The sequence below is a fragment of the Lagenorhynchus albirostris genome, chromosome 4, assembly GCF_949774975.1.
Source record: "Lagenorhynchus albirostris chromosome 4, mLagAlb1.1, whole genome shotgun sequence".
Lineage (NCBI taxonomy): Eukaryota > Metazoa > Chordata > Mammalia > Artiodactyla > Delphinidae > Lagenorhynchus > Lagenorhynchus albirostris.
In genome coordinates, this window is record NC_083098.1 from 105,892,222 (window position 1) to 105,912,942 (window position 20,721).

A 20,721-nucleotide genomic window follows, 5' to 3' on the forward strand; every position below is an offset into this window, starting at 1 on the left:
GATTTTGCCAACCATGGCAACATAAGAGAAAACAAAAATCAGAGCTTAAAATAAAAAAGGACATCCAATGGAAAGTGATGCAAGCAAGGAATTCATAAGCCTTCTTTTAAGGCTTGCATTCTTTAATCTTAGAACTTCAGCAGTGAAATTTGCTAGAAGAAAAGCAAAGAATTTCAGGGCAGAGAATCCAGCTTCAAATCCCCACTGAATCACTTACCAGTTGCAGGATTTGGGGCAAGCCTTTTCATTGGTCTAGGCTTTAGTTTTCCATACTGCAAAATTATGAGGATAACGATAACAACAACAACAACATCAGTACCTACTTAAAGAGTTGATATCAAAGTAAGGTGATGTATGTGAAAGGGATCTGTACGTACTAAAATATTACACAAGCTTTCATTGTTATTGAGAGGTGAAAATACACGTCATGTATGAAATAGCACTGTTTGTCTAGTTGCTTTCTAGCATGGATGCATGGTCTAGAGGTGTGAAACTGAGATGCTAAAGGATATGTGGACTATAAATTCTCTGTTAAAGATGATCACTGAAGGTCTTGCATGGTTATAATTAAATGTTTCTGCAAACGTAGGCATCAGACATTAATGGTGGTGGGGAAAAAAGGAAGAAAATGATAATTTTTTTGAGCACTTACGGTACTTTGGTGTCTTACATATATGATCTCCTATAATTAATTGGAGGTGTGAAACTGCATCCACAAATCCTCCAAGGACAGAGCTTTTACATTTTTGTAAGTGGAGTTATCCTGGATGCAAAGTTGGTGGGATGGCATGGCTAAGGCAGAAGGTTGAGGAACGATGACTCGGATAGCTAAGTCTGGGTCTGGACCAGGCTGAGGGGAAAGGTCTGGGATCTGAAGTTAGATTATTAATCACTCACGGAAGGATGAGAGCCTCCTTAACCTTGGATTAAGCCCTTTTATCTGGAGGAGAAGAAGGGAAAATAATTTCTAACCATTAAGATGGGCTCCATCAGCTCTCCATACTTACACCTCTTAGGTAATAATGAGTGCAAACATTTTGCTGTGTGGCTGGCACTGTGCTGAATACTTTAAATTATTAAGTTACTTATCTCCATAACAACCCTGTGAGGTAGGTACTATGATTATCCCTCTCTATTCCTCTATTTTCCAAATGAGAAAACTGAGGAATAGAAAGTTTAAGTGACTTGCCCCAAATCACCCAGTTGGATTGGAATTGAGGTAGCCTGGCTCCAGGGCCCTGCATTTCATGACGATGTTATTTTACCTCTTAAGGGGAGAAATAAAGCAGAACATATGTCAGACAGCTGGGCTGTGAATCTTGAGGACTCATTTCCTTAAGAAAGTCCAAAGAGTTCATGTGTTTTCTTGGTGAAATAAAGGCTGAAGAATTGCCCAGAGATCCTTTTGGCTTTTCAGTTAATTTAATTTTAATTCAATTCAGTCATTTAATTTCAGAATTAAAATGTAACCCTCTACTCATATACAGTGAAGTTTCTCCTTATTCTAATGTGAGATTTAGGAATTTGGGAAGACATCTGGAATTTATTTATGCCATGTGGGTTTTGAAATTCAATATTAACTTCTTATAATGAAAGAGAAGAAGTCAGAGTGGGCCAGATTAGCGAAATCTGACACACAGGACATAGATTGGCGAACTTGGCTTTACTCTCTGGCTAAAATATTGCTCCAAATACCCGGGACCATTCCTCTCCAAAAGAAAAAACACATTTTTGAAATCATTTTGGCCTTCTGTATATATGTCAATGGAACAGGCTGTATTTCAGGGGTTTCTTTCTCTTCCAGATAACTTTGTAAATGCTCAAGTGACTCACTTGCCCATGCTAAGATTAAATATGGCACCAAGATAAATTAGAAAAGTATCAGGTTGACTGTGTCAGTTTTTCATTCTGATCCTGGGGAGGCAGCATGGGTTTCGGAGTCAGGCAGCCAAGACTGGTTTTGCCAGTTGTGTAATTTCTGGATAATCTCCCCAAACCAGTTTCTAAACCTAGAGGATATCTCAAGCAGAAGGTGTGAGGTGGAAAGCAAGGATAAAAACGGGGGATATTTCAGATGGTTCATTATGACCAAAGTGGAAATTACTTGTGAGGCCAGTTAGGTAATGGAACCTAAGAGGTAAGATCATAAGAAGTCTTGTGTCCCAAGCCAGCTGTTTGGACTCTTTCCTGAAAACAATAGGGAACTACCAAAGGGTTGTTTTAATTGTAATCTTTTAAAACACTGAACAGGATTGTGTTTTTTAAATTATGAATGTAATAGCTTATTGTAGAAAAAAATAGATAAAGAAGAAGGGAAACACTTTGAACTAAAGTTCGAGAGTTTTGTTAACCTCTTGGGAATGTTTTCCTTTCTTATAGATGGATGTTTTAATAAAATGTAATCAGATTGTAACCACTCTTTTATAATTTTCTTTTCTATTACAATTTTATAAATACCTATGTAAGTCAATGTAGATTTGTTCACATTGTCATTTTAATAGCTGTATTGATGTGCCATGATTTCTTTAATATTGTTCTATTCTTGGGTGTTTCCACATGTTGGGATAATAAAGATCCCTGTAATGAACATCTAAACTAAATTTTATTTGTTTATTTTTTTGTGTGGGTTTTTAATTTTGGCCGTGCCACGTGGCTTGCGGGATCTTACTTCCCCGACCAGGAATTGAACCTGAGTCGTTGGCAATGAAAGCATAGAGTCCTAACCATTGGACTGCCAGGGAATTCCCTGTAACTAAATTATAGCACATGTTCATAATAATTTCCTTAGTATAAACTTTAAGACATGGAAGGATGTGCTTATTTTAAAGAGTGTCACATATATTGCCAAGGTACTCCTCAGTAAAATTGTTTATTGATACCTTAACCAGCAGAATTTGAGGCTACTCATTTCATTCTAGAGCCTAAGCAGGACATGGCAGTTAATTTCTGATAGATTAGAAACAATGTTCCAAGAAAGCAACAAAGATGGTGAAATTAGAGTAATTATGAGGAATGGGGATTTCGAATGTGGAAAATTGCCAACTTGAAAGAGGGAACCGGTAGCATCTTCAGACATTTGAGAGACCACTGTGTGGAAGGAGGCTTGACCCTGTTCTGGGTAATTCTCAAGGACAGATCTAGGATCAATTAGTAGAAGTCCCAGGAAGAGAGTCTGCCTTAATAGGAGGAAGTTTTTTTTATAAATTTCTTGCTAAAATATGCAAATAGCTGATGTAGTATCTTGGTAAGATGTCCCAGGGATAATTCCAGTTGTTGTCTGTGTCCTTTCAAGGAAAAAAAAAACAATTCTACAATGCAACATTTTATCTTTTTCAACATCCATGATGTCCTCTGTGCTAGTTAATACTTACACATTTTAAAAATAAATTGAGTTGATAGAAACTGACCAGAGTCCTACCAGGCTGAGTTTAAATGCAAATGTTAAGTGTGTGAATAAATTTTAGATACAGTCAATACTCATTATTTGTGAATTCTGTTTTTTCAAATTTGCCTACTTGCTGAAATTTATTTGCAAACCCCAAATCAATACTCATAGTGCTTTCCTGGTCATTTGCGGATATGCACAGAACTGCAAAAATATGAGTCACCTGACATGCATGTTCCCAGCTGAGGTCCACCAAGGCTATGGTTTACTTTCTTCTTTCAGCTTTCGTACTATAAACAAGTATCCTTTTCACAGTCTATGTACTGTCATGTTTTTTGCACTTTTTGGTTTTTGTTGGTGATTTTGCTGTTAAAATTGGCCCCCAAGCGGAGAAGTGCTGTCTAGTGTTCCTAAGTGCACAAGAAGGCTGTGATGTGCTTTATGGAGAAAATATGTGTGTTAGATAAGCATCATTCAGGCATGAGTTACATTTCTGTTGCCTGCATTCAATGCTAATGAATCAACAATATGTATTAAAGTGTCTTTAAACAGAAACACATGTAACACAAGGGTATGTGTAGGTCAATTGCTGAAAATGCTGTGACCAGAAACTTCCAGGAACCTAACTTTGTATTTCCCCTAGGAGAAATGAATTTGCTAATTCAGCCTTTGGAATGACCTTAAATAGGACATAGCTACTGTGAACAGCAAGAATTGACTATATGTGTTCTTACAACACTGATGGAGTCCTTTTGCTCACAGAACCCAACTCTCAAATGCCTAGTCACCCACCCCAATCCCAAAGCCCTGATTATTCAGAGGATAGCTGGCTGTCCAAGTGGAGTGCTTGAAGCTTTTCAGTGAGCCAGACCATGATATTACACCTGCCAGACCTTGATGGAGGAGGCCAAACCCAGCCAAGTCAGGGGTCTGGGACAGCCCAAGTCTAGTGACATTGTCTTTTTCTGTGATGAGTTATTTAAATATAGTCTGTCCTCTAATAGTTAGGGCCTGTGTTTTCCTCCTATTTAATCTTCCTTAACATAGAGCACAGTTTCAAGTGACATGAAAATCTGGATGGGGAGTAGCAGTGAACCTTAACGAGCCTTAAAAATAACTGTTGTGAAAAGACCAAAACTCTAATTTGAAAAGATACATGTACCCCAATGTTCATTGCAGCACTATTTACAATAGCCAAGACATGAGAGCAACCTAAGTGTCCATCAACAGATGCATGGATAAGGAAGATGTGGTATATATATATATATATATATATATATATACCACAGCCATAAAAAAGAATGAAATAATGCCATTTGCAGCAACATGGATGGAACTAGAGATTATCATACTAAGTGAGGTAAGTCCGACAGAGAAAGACAAATATCATATGATATAACTTATGTGTGGAATCTAAAAAACTGATACAAATGAACTTATTTACAAAACAGAAACAGACTCACAGACACAGAAAACAACTTTATGGTTACCAGAGAGGAAAGGGGGCATGTCTCCTTCCTGACTGTCCTCTGTGGTTTGTCTGTGAGAACTGCTGATAGCAATATGTCTTCAGGAAATGCCAAAATTGGGCACCGTGCCCCCCGTTTAAAGCAACTGCTGTAATGCCAGATGGTCAGTTCAAAGATAGCAGCCTATCTGACTACAAAGGAAAATATGTTGTGTTTTTCCTTTACCCTCTTGACTCCACCTTTGTGTGCCCCATGGAGATCATTGCTTTCAGTGATAGGTCAGAAGAATTTAAGAAACTCAACTGCCAAGTGATTGGTGCTTCTGTAGATTCTTACTTCTGTCACCTGGCATGGATCAACACACCCAAGAAACAAGGAGGACTGGGACCCATGAACATTCCCTTGATATCAGACCCCAAGCACATAATTGCTCAGGACTATGGGGTCTTAAAGGCCAATGAAGGCATCTCATTCATGCCTTTTTATTATTGATGATAAGAGGTATCCTTCGACAGATTACCATAAATGACCTTCCTGTTGGCAGTTCTATGGATGGGACACTGAGACTAATTCAGGCCTTCTAGTTTACTGACAAACATGGGGAAGTATGCCCAGCTGGCTGCAATCCTGGCAGTGATACCATCAAGCCTGATGTCCAGAAGAGCAAAGAATATTTCTCTAAGCAGAAGTGAGCACTGGGCCATTTTAGGGCCAGGCTGCAGTAGGTGGCCATGAGAACAAAACTATTGTCTTTTGTACTGTTGTCATGCTTAAAACACAGACCTTACACTCAGCCCAGATGTGGTGTGGGACAGGACAGGCCTTTCCTGCAGGGGCTGGGGAGGCCAGCCTTTCTTCCTCTGGAGGGAATGGCCTGAGCTGTATTATGGGGCAGGCAAACTGATGTGTATAGTTGTAGGGTATCACTTTTGGTCTTTTGTAGTTTTATTAAACTTGAGCTGAGACCTTGTTGATTCTTCATGTTAGGGGGGCATTAGCCTTTGAGTGTAAGAGGAATTTACTCTTTGCTTTCCCTCTTTAGGGGAAAATGAGGTGTGAGAGCTGCCTCAGAATCAGGAAATTATATTGAGGGGAAATGCAAGTAGATACAGGGAATGGACCTGAAGCAAGGTGTTTCATTTCACCATATCTGGAGAAGAGCAAGACCTACTATAGTATTGGCCAAGGCACTGCAATTTATGCATAGGCTGGGTTGCAGGTTAAGAGCCCAATGAGATTACTGACATTTACTTTTATACTACTGGGAGGGCTGATATGAAAACCTGAAGCTTGACCTCTTCTGATAAATGCCTGGTACTCGTTCTGTAAAAGATCGGTGATATAGGCTTCAGTAGCTTTGGAACTAAAAGCGGGAGGGGGAGACAAACACAAGCGCTGGTGTTCATAGGGTAGGGCTTTCTGTGTCAAAAGCACAGTGCTGAGCACCTCGTGGCTTCCCTGGGTTTCCATCCTTGATTTAAGGGTAGTTCTTTCTTGTCCTCATATCATTGTCCTGAGGGAGGGCTGTCAGTGGGGCAAAGATGGATTCCTCCTGGGCTCTTGAGGCTAGGGCAGATTCAGGACTGAGAATCCTTCTGTATATCATGTGGTGCCCTTCTAGACACCTTCCAGACACGGCTACCCCAGCCTACCTACCCCTCCAGTATTCAGACAAGCAAGAACTATGAGCGGCAGTATAGGATTCCCGGGGCCTTCAATAATAGCTTATTATATGCCAGACACTATTTCGTATTTATTCAGTCTCCATAATAACCCTCTGAGGCAGGTACCGTTATTTAGGGGATAGTTGCTTCTTAAGCCCTGTAACAAGTAATAGCATCTTGAAGCACTGCAGAGAAATGGTAACAGGTAATAATCCCATATTCCAAGGCAGGTGGCAAGTCTGGATCTGCTTTGGTCTTTTGACTAAACTTCTTTGAACCTTGTTATCTTCATTTAAGATCTCTACTATAATTCTTTATCAAAAATGATCATCTTGTACCCAATAAAAGTCTTGTCTAGCCAAAAAAAAAAATAAAGAGGAAAGTGTGGGATGGATAATTAGGAGTTTGGGATTAACATATACACACTACTATATATAAAATAGATAAACAAGAAGAACCTACTGTATAGCACAGGGAACTATATTCAATATCTTGTGATAACCTATGTTGGAAAAGAATCTGAAAAAAAAAATATATGTATAACTGCTATACACCAGAAACTAACACAACATTGTAAATCAGCTATACTTCAGTTAATAAAAATAACTGTTGACACTTACTGAGCATTAAGAAGACTGAAAAATGTATGAAGAACTTTGGTGAAAGCTGTTGTGCCAATCTCCCACCCAGCAGATTTCTCTGCAGACCAGTAACTAAAGGGTTAATATCTGGCAGAGCACGGGGCTTCCATCCCCCAGCTCCAACCTCCAGATTGCTGAGCTGGCCCCTGATCTCAGTTAATCTCCAGCACTGCTCTCTACATTGCCCTTCTTATCCACATTTCTTTGATGAGAAAAATAAGCTTCAGAGAAGGTGTGAGACGTGTCTAACACACACAGCTAGAAAGTGGCAGAACTGGGGTTTGAGTGTAACAGTTTTCAAGCAGCCAGTCCATGTCTGCAAACTGACAGCTGAATTTGATCCACTGCTTTGTTTGGGGTTTTATAGGTGATCTGAATTAGTTGCTATTATTTAAACATTGGGAAGTAAATTGAGGGTGTCCGAGAAACTGGTACCAGAGCATGGAAGCTCTGGTTTTCAGGTCTTCACTCAACCCATTGCATTCATTTGCATTTCCTGCCTGGCTCTGGAGGCATTGATTTATGATCATGCTGACCTCTGTAGTCAGCCCCTTACTTTGAATATAATGCTGTCATGTATATTATTTCATCTCATCCTCATGCTTTTATGACTATTCTGCAGCTGAAGGAATTTGCCCAAGATCAGATGTCTAAGTGAGCTGAGATGCAATCTTATTTCTCCAGCCTCTTCTCCTACACCGTCTTCTTGAATTATGCACAGACCCACTACCCACGAAAAGCAAGGTCTGGTTAGGATGTTCCTAATGCAATGGACTCTGGAGATTGCTCTGATAAAAGCAAGGATCCAGCGGTGCAGAGCAGGGGTGGGGTGAGGCAACAATGTCTCTATGGAAAATTGTTGTTTAAGTGTGAAGTTCAAGCGAGCCCTTCATGTTCTGCCATTCCTGCTTTGAGGCCGTAGTTTAAATTTGTGTTCTAGGGCATTGGAAACAATTCTCTAAGAGTCAAGCACATTTTTTTCCCCAAGCAGCTTGCTTCTCATCCCATCTCCTTGCTTCCTAAGGTCAACATCCTGGTAGTGGGGGCCCCCTTCTTTAGTAGGTGTTCTCTGCTGGAAGAGTTCCTGGAATTCGCTCACTGTCAGGATGACATTTCCACATCAAAGGCCACAGGAATTAGGCCATTCCATGGGAGCCCATTGGACAGAGCACAAACAACCTAAAGATGCCTGTCTCATCCAAACAGCACACAGCACAGCCAAAATGGCATGCACAGCCTCCCGACAGCCATGGCCTTGAGTGTCATGGAATTCTTCTGAGGAAAGTCCCCCAGCTGGTCTCCCCACTTCCAGTCCCTCTTCCAAACCATGGCCAGCTTAATCCTTCTAAAACTCTGTTTCCTTCTTGTCTCCCTCACTCAAAAGCCTTTGATGCGTTCCCAGTTCCTTGAAAATAAAGTCAAAATTACCTCTCTTGTATTCTGTGTCCTTCATGGCTTGAAACTTCTCCAACCCTTATCTAGCTTTCATCTCACTGCTTTCCTTCCGGAACATTCTTCTCTGATCAAACAGGGATACTTGGCCTTCACCAAGGACTCCATCTGTATATCTTTTTTTCTGTTCTCCACTGGGTGTGTGGGTCTGTATCCTTTCAAGACCCAGTCCAACTTCTCTCTTTTGATGTTTAAGACTTCTTATTCTCATTTTCTCTAGTTGGAAAGTGCATTGTGATGAGGATTAAGTTCACTTAACTAGCCGACAACAAAAACTGCTGTGGAGGAAGAGGAGATGGTGGTGCTTCTTCATGGAGATCCACAAATATTGGGATGTCCCTTGACTGAAGCTTTAGACTCACACAAAACATTGGCTTCCAGTTTCCAAGTGTTGAAATGAATACAAGGCTTATCAACTCAGTATATAATATATTTCTTTTTTGTTACCTTCTAAGTTTCATTCATTCACTGATTCAAACACAGTTTGGATAAATAGTAGTCTCAATCTATGCTTCAACTCATATCTTATCCATACACTTGCCACATTTTCTACTTCTTTTTCTTTCTTGGTAAATGGGACTAATACCATTCTGAAGGGGTAACTGGGAGGACTGAATGAGATAATGTTCATCCATTATGGTGTCTGGCATGTGTAAGGCACATGCCAGACACAAAATTGGCACTTAGCAAATGCCCCAGCTTTCCTTCTGATGAATCTTGTAATCAATCTGGGACATTACAGACAGGAATCTTGTCCAAATTACCACATGTTCCCTGGACTGATTTTGGTCTGAGATACAAGCTCTACCTGAAGTGTTTGTATTTCATAGGTGTATTGCATGGCTTCTCTTGAATTTTTATTAGACTAATTTTTGAAGACAATCTGAAAATAAGAACCAAAAGAAAATGTTCAGCCTATTCTTCCTTTTATGGGCATGTTGGCAATTTTTCTGTTCAAACTAAACAGCCTCTGTTATGTTCTTACCCAACTTGATTCTCAAAGAGTCTAAAACTTGTTCTGGAATGAACTTGCTGGCCAGTTTCTTTTAAAATATAATATTAAAATATGTTTTAAAAAGGCAACACAAAATATCTCTGGCTCTTTCATGTGGACATTGCATCAGCAAATTCCAGGCCTTTTGATTGGAAGGAAAAATAATGTTTTGCTCACTCCCCCAACTGAGTATAAGGGATAACTGATAATAATATCTACAGGTGGCAGCCCAAATGGAAATCATCTCTTTGACACAGATGATGCAGCTATTTGGAACTCATACTTTTTTATTAAATTTCATTCTCCTCTAAGCTAATATCCCAGAAATCAAACAGCCCTCTGGACCCTATATACCTGGACGTACTAGGAGGAAAATATTGCTTGCAAATGGATACTGATCAGTTTTCAGGGGTAATCAAGGGACGTGGAGATTCAGTTTGAGCAAGAGAAGATGGCCAAATGAGCTGGCACAAGTTGGATGATTTGGCAGGCAGAAGTCAGCAAGGATGATAAGTCCAGGGAAGGTGGAAGGCATGGGCAGATGGCAGAGAGGAACGATGTTGAGAATGACCATTGCTGTCCAAACCCCGCTGCACTTGCGCATGGAGCGTTTTCAGGTTACTGTCTGCTGTGGGCAACCTCAATTCTGGCTGCCCCTCCGCTATCTTCCTGCGCATCTGTGTCAATGATGAGAGGCCTCATGCCCACCTCTCTCTGAAATGCTTTGTACCTTGCTCAAGCCCTTCTGCAGCCTCTGATATATTTTCACTTTTTCATTCATTTCATCCAGAGGTCCTGGAGCCAGGACACCACCTTTCACGGCATAGTTTTTGTCATTTTGCAGATTTCGAAGGAAGCACGCAACTCTCCAAGGATTGAATTTGTGCTTTATCTGGAGGCACGGGAGCAGGGTAAAAAGACTGTGGGCTTTGGGGTCATAGACACTCAAGTTCGAATCTTGGTTTTGTCACTTATTGACTCTGGACAAACCACGGGGCCTCTCTGAATCTAATTTCCTCATCTGAAAAGTTTCCTCATCTGTAAAATGGGAGGCAGCCACTTTACAGGATTTTGTGAGGATTAAGAGCGGCCATCAAGTGATATATTTGACACACAGCAGAAAATGGAACAAATGGCAGTTAAAATGAAAGGAGTGGTTAGACATAAAGCAGACGGCATAATTGGTCAAGAGCCTGTGATGTATCTGAAATCATCAAGATGAAATTTATTTGATCAGTGCAAACAGTTTTTCACTATTTCCCCAAATTTAATTTGGAAGTGTACAAGATGTGGTAGACTCAGCTTTGGTTCAAATATGCTTAGGTCTCCCATATTCTAGAAATAACTTGTTTTGCTTTTGCTAACTCCTCATGCTGTCTTCCTCACTCTTCCCTTCTGGGGTCCACCATATTTGCTGAAGGATTAAGCTACGCCTGCTGTAGACTCTTCCTAGCCACTCACTCCTTCCTTTCAAGCCTGATTTCTGTTCCCACAGCTCTCCTGAAAAGTATCTCTAGAGTTTAGAACATTATCAATGTGCTCACACCAGTGTGTACACATCCAGCCTCAACTCTGCAGCTTTCCACACTATTGGCTAGTAACTTTCTCTAAAACAGCAGTTCTCAACCTTGGCTGTATATTAGAATCACCTGGGGGGCTTTAAAAATTATTTACGCCTGGATCCCAGCATCAGGGATTCTGATGTAATGGTCTGGGGTGCAAACTGGGCTTTAGGTTTTTTCAAAGCTCCCTTGTTGATGATTAAGGTGCAGCTAGAGTTGAGAACCACAGCTAAGACTCTCTTTCTCTTTTATTTATATAATATTGTAAAGCTCTGTTTCACATCTTCTGAATTTCTTTTGGGGTCTTCCTCAAATCCTGTTCTTAGAGTGTGTTTTTCTGTAATAAAGGAGGCAAGTGTTGCAGTTAAGGCAATTTATAGTTAGAGTTTTTGCTATAGTGTTGCTAAAGGAAATCTGCCACTTGTGGTTAACCAGAAAGCTTACTGAATGCAGGTTCAAGGTATGGCTGGATATGATGGGAAAAGAATGAGGAAAGGAAGGAAGGAAAGGAAATCTTATGCTTTATGATCCAAACAATAACTCTGTGTATCTAATGCTTTCTCCTCTATTGCATTTCAACAGAAGTACCAGGAATATTAATCTTAGCTATGACTGATTGAGCACCATGGTATATCCTCATAACAACCTCAATGAGATGGATATTATTATCCTCATTTTTTTACATCAAAGAAATGGAGGTGGGCAGAGTTAGTTCCCCAAGGACACAAGCCTAGAAAAATGACAAAACTGTGATTTTTAACTCGGGTCAAATCCTCTCTGTATTAGAATCCTAAGTAATTGATGCCAAATCTTGGAGAATTGCTTCCAAAGTCCTACTTGAAGGAGATATTCAAATACCTGAAATCATACTCGCATCTCCCATTAGTTTTCCCATCTCCAGGGGAGGACCTTGCAATCCTTGTTTGTGTGCTTTGGTTTTAATACTTCTCATCCTCTGGTCACACAAGCTACCTCTACTTTAGCTTGACAATGGACCTATTGGCATGTGGTGTCCAGAATCTAGTGTAACAGTGATAGCCTTAGGCATATTTTGGGATAATGGCTGAGTCAGTAACAATACAGAAAATCTGTGATGATGGTTACATTTCTATGTTCAGGAGAAAGTGTTGAAAATAAAGGACTAGGTTTTCATGGAGAGGGAGTAGTCTGAGATGGAGATACAGGTTTCTCTTCAGGCTTCAGAGGGAAGGTGACAGTGACAGAAAAGAGGAAATAGTACAATGTAAGGGAAGATGAGGAAACTGAGTATCTGTAGGGGAAAGTAGAAAAAGATTCAGAGAAACATTTCCTTCCTCCTTCCTTCTCTCCTCCCTTCCTCCCTTCCTTCTTCCCTTTATCTGATATTTTTCTCCCATGAACTTCACAGCTGTTGCTTGAACCCACATTCAGTAAACTTTTTTCCATACATAACTACTCTCCATATTTGATAAAAATCTCAAACCATTATTTTTTATTCCCACAAATATAATACATACAATTTTTTTTCTGAAATACTAAGGTCAGCAAATTAAGTATCTTGAGACTAATATAAACACATACAACTGTTGTTCTACTGACTTCCAGGAACAAAACAAAAACAAAAACTTTCTTATCAAGATGCTCTGGGTTTCCTTTTATTTGTGTTAGGGATTTGGAATTATAATCATCTGCCAGTAATAATTTATACATTCTAGTTGATTGTCTACAAATAAAATATTGCTGGCTCTGCTTTGTGAGTTCTGGATTTGACACGACACTGACAATACTGTGGATTTCCTTTAGCAACCTCCTAGCAATGCCTTCAACTACAAGTTGCCTTCATTATAAGATTTGCATTCTTTACTACATAAAACAATATTCTAAATAGGATTTGAGTGAGCTTTTAACACAATACAGCACTGGAAAGCCAGTGAGAGATTAACGAACTGTTGAAAAGAAAGCTGAGATACAGAGAAAACAGTTGCCTGGGTCAGGGCAAGAGGAAAGGAATTCATTTCTTCTCCTCCAGTACTTTACCCCAGCACACCAGAGAATACATGGGTCACTTTAAATCTGAAAGGACTCTGCATTTGGTTGCCAGGACGTGAAATTTCACGCTCAATCACAGTAACCAAATTGGGTCTTGTGGTTCACATATTTTGCTTCCCTTTTGCCTCGGGGCTTTGACTTTTTAACTTCCACTTAAACTGCTTCATTTTGCACATTTCTTTTAACTTGCCTCAAATCCTGTGTAAAAGGGGCATTCTGACACTTATGAGGTTTGTACTATGTACCAGGCATTGCTTGGGGCACTCCAGTTATTGGAGTGTACATGCTACAGGGTATGAAGTGTAAAGATGAACAAACAAAAAATAGAATTTAGACTTCAGGGGTTGTTGTGGAGAAGAGGACAAGAGGAAAATGAAGAGAGGGGAGAGGACTTTGGAGAAGGTGATGGTTGGGATGAAAAGAGAAAGGCTGAGAAAGTAGAGGAAGAGAGAAATAGGAGGAGAATGCATGAAGAGGAGCTTACAGAAAGTGAGAAAAGAGAAGCTGTGTAGAATAATGAACTGAAGGACACAAAGAATAAGGTAGAAAGAGGGAAATGGCTGAATGGCATGGGCTGGATGGGAAGAAGTCTAAGGGTAAGGGTGGAAAAGAGAAAAAGACAGGAGAGGCTGATTATCTGTAGAAGATGTTGGGTGAGAAGGACATAATTGTATCCCCACCCCCCAAATGCAGAAATCGAAGCCCCAATCCTCAATGTGATTATATTTGGAGGTAGGACCTTTAAGGAGGTAATTAAGGTTAAATGAGGTCATGAGGGTGGGGCCCTGATCCAACAGGATGTGTGTTCTTATAAGAAGAGGAAGAGATTGTGTTCCTGTCCTGCTAGAAAGAAACACAAACCCACCCATTAGCAGAGAGGCTGTCTAAAATCATAATAAGGTCACAGACACCACAAAAAACAACACCAGATGCTGCCCTGCCCACCAGAAGACAAGATCCAGCCTCATCCACCAGAGCACAGGCACCAGTCCCCTCCACCAGGAAGCCTAAACAACACACTGAATCAACCATACCCACTGGGGGAAGACACAAAAAACAATGGGAACTAAAACCTGAAGCCTGTGAAAAGGAGACCCCAAACACTATAAGTTAAGCAGAATGAGAAGACAGAGAAACACACAGCAGATGAAGGAGCAAGGTGAAAACCCACCAGACAAAACAAATGAAGAGAAAACAGGCACTCTACCTGAAAAAGAATTCAGAGTAATGATAGTAAAGGTGATCCAAAATCCTGGAACTAAAAAGGAGAATATACAAGAAACGTTTAACAAGGACCTAGAAGAACTAAAGAGCAAACAAACAATGATGAACAACACAATAAAAGAAATTAAAAATTCTCTAGAAGGAACCAAGAGCAGAATAACTGAGGGAGAAGAACGGATAAATGACCTGGAAAATAAAATAGTGGAAATAACTATTGCAGAACAGAATAAAGAAAAAAGAATGAAAAGAATAGAGGACAGATTCAGAGACTTCTGGGACAACATTAAATGCACCAACATTCGAATTATAGGGGTCTCAGAAGAAGAAGAGAAAAAGAAAGGGACTGAGAAAATATTTGAAGGATTATAGTTGAAAACTTCCCTAATATGGGAAAGGAAATAGTTAATCAAGTCTAGGAAGAACAGAGAGTCCCATACAAGATAAATCCAAGGAGAAACATGCGAAGACACATATAAATCAAACTACCAAAATTAAATACAAAGAAAAAATATTAAAAGCAGCAAGGGAAAAACAACAAATAACACGCAAGGGAATCCCCATAAAGTTAAGAGCTGATCTTTCAGCAGAAACTCTGCAAGCCAGAAGGGAGTGACAGGACATATTTAAAGTGATGAAGGGGAAAAACCTACAACCAAGATTACTCTACCCGGGAAGGATCCTATTCAGATTCAATGGAGAAATTAAAACCTTTACAGACCAAAAGACAACCCTCAGAATGGGAGAAAATATTTGCAAATGAAGCAACTGACAAGGATTAATCTCCAAAATTTATAAGCAGCTCATGCAGCTTAATAACAAAAAACAAACAACCCAATCCAAAAATGGGCAGAAGACCTAAATAGACATTTCTCCAAAGAAGATATACAGACTGCCAACAAACACATGAAAGAATGCTCAACATCACTAATTATTAGAGAAATGCAAATCAAAACTACAATGAGATATCATCTCACACCAGTCAGAATGGCCATCATCAAAAAATCTAGAAACAATAAACGCTGGAGAGGGTGTGGAGAAAAGGGAACCCTCTTACACTGTTGGTGGGAATGTAAATTGATACAGCCACTATGGAGAACAGTATGGAGATTCCTTAAAAAACTACAAATAGAACTACCATATGACCCAGCCCAGAGATGGAAACGACCTAAGTGTCCATCATCAGATGAATGGATAAAGAAGATGTGGCACATATATACAATGGAATATTACTCAGCCATAAAAAGAAACAAAATTGAGCTATTTGTAATGAGGTGGATAGACCTAGAGGCTGTCATACCGAGTGAAGTAAGTCAGAAAGAGAGAGACAAATACCGTATGCTAACACATATATATGGAATTTAAGAAAAAACAATGTCATGAAAAACCTAGGGGTGAAACAGGAATAAAGACTCAGACTTACTAGAGAATGGACTTGAGGCTATGGGGAGGGGGAAGGGTAAACTGTGACAAAGCGAGAGAGAGGCATGGACATATATACACTACCAAACGTAAGGTAGATAGCTAGTGGGAAGCAGCCGCATAGCACAGGGAGATCAGCTCGGTGCTTTGTGACCACCTGGAGGGGTGGGATAGGGAGAGTGGGAGGGAGGGAAATGCAAGTGGGAAGAGATATGGGAACATATGTATATATATAACTGATTCATTTTGTTGTGAAGCTGAAACTAACATACCATTGTAAAGCAATTATACTCCAATAAAGATGTTAAAATGAAAAAAAAAAAAAAAAACCTTTACAAACAAAAGCTAAGAGAATTCAGCACTACCAAACCAGCTCTACAACGAATGCTAAAGGACCTTCTCTAAATGGGAAACACAGGAGAAGAAAAGGACCTACAAAAACAAACCCATAACAATTAAGAAAATGGTAATAGGAACATACATATTGATAATTACCTTAAATGTAAATGGATGAAATGATCCAACGAAAAGACATAGACTGGCTTAATGGACACAAAAACAAGACCTGTACATATGCTGTCTACAAGAGACCCACTTCAGACCTAGGGACACATAAAGACTGAAAGTGAGGGGATGGAAAAAGATATTCATGCAAATGGAAATCAAAAGAGAACTGGAGTGCAATTCTCATATCAGACAAAATAGACTTTAAAATAAAGACTTAAAAGACAAAGAAGGACATTATCTAATGATCAAGGGATCAAACCAAGAGGAAGATATAACAATTGTAAATATTTATGCACCCAACATAGGAGCACCTCAAAACATAAGGCAAATGCTAACAGCCATAAAAGAGGAAATCAACAGTAACACAATTATAGTAGGGGACTTTAACACCCCACTAACAGCAATGGACAGACCATCCAAAATGAAAATAAATAAGGAAACACAACCTTTAAATGATACATTAAACAAGGTGAACTTAATTGATATTTATAGGACATTCCATCCAAACACAACAGAATACACCTTCTTCTCAAGTGCTCATGGAACATGCTCCAGGATAGATCTTATCTTGGGTCACAAATGAAACCTTGGTAAGTTTAAGAAATTGAAATTGTATCAAGTATCTTTTCCGACCACAACGCTCTGAGACTAGATATCAATTACAGGAAAAAATACTGTAAAAAATACAAACCACATGGAGGCTAAACAATACACTACTTAATAACCAAGAGATCACTGAAGAAATCAAAGAGAAAATCAAAAAATAACTAGAAACAAATGACAACGAAAACACGATGATCCCAAACCTATGGGATGTGGCAAAAGCAGTTGTAAGAGGGAATTTTATAGCAATACAATGCTACCTCAAGAAACAAGAAACATCTCAAATAAACAACCTAACCTTACACCTAAAGCAATTTGAGAAAGAAGAAAAAAAAAACCCCAAAATTAGCAGAAGGAAGGAAATCATAAAGATCAGATCAGAAATAAATGAAAAAAAAAATGAAGGAAACAATAGCAAAGATCAATAAAACTAAAAGCTGGTTCTTTGAGAAGATAAACAAACTTGATAAACCATTAGCCAGATTCATCAAGAAAAAAGGGAGTAGACTCAAATCAATAGAATGAGAAATGAATAGGAGAAGTAACAACCAACACTGCAGAACTACAAAGGATCATGAGAGATTACTACAGGCAACTGTATGCCAATAAAATGGACCACCTGGAAGAAATGGGCAAATTCTTAGAAAAGCACAACCTTCTGGGACTGAACCTGGAAGAAATAGAAAATATACACACTGATATTGAGACAGTGATTAAAAATCTTCGAACAAACAAAAGCCCAGGACCAGATGGCTTCACAGGTGAAGTCTTTCAAACATTTAGAGAAGAGCTAACACCTATCCTTCTCAAAATCTTTCAAAATATAGCAGAGGGAGGAACACTCCCAAACTCCTTCTATGAGGCCACCATCACCTTGATACCAAAACCAGACAAGGATGTCACAAAGAAAGAAAACTACAGGCCAATATCACTGATGAACATAGATGCAAAAGTCCTCAACAAAATACTAGCAAAGAGAATCCAACAGCACATTAAAAGGATCATACACCATGATCAAGTGGGGTTTATCCCAGGAATGCAAGGATTCTTCAATATACGCAAATCAATCAATGTGATACACCATATTAACAAATTGAAGGAGAAAAAAACATATGATCATCTCAATAGATGCAGAAAAAGCTTTTGACAAAATTCAACACCCATTTATGATAAAAATCCTCCAGAATGTAGGCTTAGAGGGAACTTACCTCAACATAATAAAGGACATATATGACAAATCTGCAGCCTACATCATTCTCAATGGTGAAAAACTGAAACCATTTCCACTAAGATCAGGAACAAGACAAGGGTGCCCACTATCACCACTATTATTCAACATAGTTTTGTCAGTTTTATCCACAGCAATCAGAGAAGAAAAAGAAATAAAAAGAATCCAAATTGGAAAAGAAGTAAAACTGTCACTGTTTGCAGATGACATGATATATACATAGAGAATCCTAAAGATGCTACTAGAAAACTACTAGAGCTAATCAATGAATTTGGTAAAGTAGCAAGATACAAAATTAATGTACAGAAATCTCTTGCATTCCTATACACAAATGATGAAATATCTGAAAGAGAAAATAAGGAAACACTCCCTTTTACCACTACAACAAAAATAATAAAATACCTAGGAATAAACCTACCTAAGGAGACAAAAGACCTGTATGCAGAAAACTATAAGACACTGATGAAAGAAATTATAGATGATACAAACAGATGGAAGGATATACCATGTTCTCGGATTGGAAGAATCAACATTGTGAAAATGACTATACTACCCAATGCAATCTACAGATTCAATTCAATCCCTATTAAGCCAACAGTGGCATATTTCACAGCACTAGAACAAAAAATTTCACAATTTGTATGGAAACACAAAAGACCCCGAATAGCCAAAGCAATCTTGAGAAAGAAAAACGGAGCTGGAGGAATCAGGCTCCTGGACTTCAGACTATACTACAAAGCTACAGTAATCGAGACAGTATGGTACTGGCAAAAAAACAGAAATATAGATCAATGGAACATGATAGAAAGCCCAGAGATAACCCCACGCACATATGGTCACCTTATCTTTGATAAAGGGGCCAAGAATATACAATAGAGAAAAGACAGCCTCTTTAATAAGTGGTGTTGGGAAAACTGGACAGCTACAAGTAAAAGAATGAAATTAGAACACACTGTAACACCATACACAAAAGTAAACTCAATATGGATTAAAGACCTACATGTAAGGCCAGACAGTATAAACTCTTAAAGGAAAACATAGGCAGAGCACTCTATGACATAAATCACAGCAAGATTCTTTTTGACCCACCTCCTAGAGAAATAGAAATGTAAACAAAAATAAACAATTGGGACCTAATGCAACTTAAAATCTTTTGCACAGCAAAGGAAACCATAAACAAGACCAAAAGACAACCCTCAGAATGGGAGAAAATGTTCACAAATGAAGCAACTGACAAAGGATTAATCTCCAAATTTTACAAGCAGCTCATGCTGCTCAACATCAAAAAAACAAACAACCCAATCCAAAAATGGGCAGAAGACCTAAATAGACATTTCACCAAAGAAGATACACAGATTGGCAACAAACACATGAAAGAATGCTCAACATCACTAATCATTAGAGAAATGCAAATCAAAACTATAATGAGTTATCACCTCACACCAGTCAGAATGCCCATCATCAAAAAATCTACAAACAATAAATGCTGGAGAGGTGTGGAGAAAAGGGAACCCTCTTGCACTGTTGGTAGGAATGTAAATTGATACAGCCACTTCGGAGAACAGTATGGAGGTTCTTAAAAAAGTAAAATAGAAATACCATATGATGCAGCAATCCCTCTACTGGGCATATACCCTGAGAAAACCATAATTCAAAAAGAGTCATGTACCAAAATGTTTACTGCAGCTCTATTTACAATAAGCAGTACATGGAAGCAACCTAAGTGCCCATTGACAGATGAATGGATAAAGAAGATGTGACACATATATACAGTGGAATATTACTCAGCCATAAAAAGAACCAAAATTGAGTTATTTGTGGTGTGGATGGACCTAGAGTCTATCATACAGAGTTAAATAAGTCAGAAAAAGGAAAACAAATTCTGTATGCTAACACATATATATGGAATGTAAAAAAAAATGATTCTGAAGAACTTAGGGGCAGGACAGGAATAACAATGCAGACATAGAGAATGGACTTGAGGACATGCGGACGGGGAAGTGTAAGCTGGGACAAATTGGGAGAGTGGCATGGACATATATGCACTACCAAAGGTAAAATCAATCGCTAGTGGGAAGCAGTCACATAGCACAGGGAGATCAGCTCGGTGCTTTGTGTCCACCTAGGGGGGTGGGATAGGAAGGGTAGGAGGGAGATGCAAGAGGGAGGAGATATGGGGATATATGTATACATATTGCTGATTCACTTTGTTATACAGCAGCAACTAACATACCATTGTAAAGCAATTATACTCCAACAGAGATATTAGAAAAAATAAAATAAAAAAATAAGGAGAGGAAGAGATACCACACCAGATCTCTCTCTCTCTCTCTCTCTCTCTCTCTCTGTCTGACATGTGAAGACATAGAGAGAAGCTGGCCATCTGCAAGCCAGAAAGAAACTTTTGGCTGGAAACCAACCCTGCTGGCACCTTGATCTTGGAATTCCATCCTCCAGAACCACAAGGAAATAAATTTCTGTTGTTTCAGCCCCCAGCCTGTGGTATTATCCTGTTAGGGCAGCCTTAGTGGACTAACACAAGGCA

At 39.2% G+C, this 20,721-nt stretch overlaps 1 protein-coding gene and 1 pseudogene across 4 annotated transcripts in view; one reads left to right on the top strand and one right to left on the bottom strand.

Annotated features, from left to right (window-relative positions):
• Window positions 1-20,721, bottom strand: part of C1QTNF7 (C1q and TNF related 7) — a 125,544-nt gene that overhangs the window by 94,191 nt on the left and 10,632 nt on the right. The window contains exon 1 of one of the 4 annotated variants that reach the window (XM_060148489.1): window positions 7,139-7,424. The exons of the other annotated variants lie outside the window; for them this stretch is intronic. Within the exon in view, the coding sequence (XP_060004472.1) occupies window positions 7,139-7,145 (7 nt within the window). The 5' untranslated portion in view covers window positions 7,146-7,424. Of the gene's footprint in view, window positions 1-7,138; window positions 7,425-20,721 lie in introns of those variants that run through there. 4 annotated transcript variants of the gene reach the window in all.
• Window positions 4,949-5,628, top strand: LOC132519421 (peroxiredoxin-1-like; annotated as a pseudogene).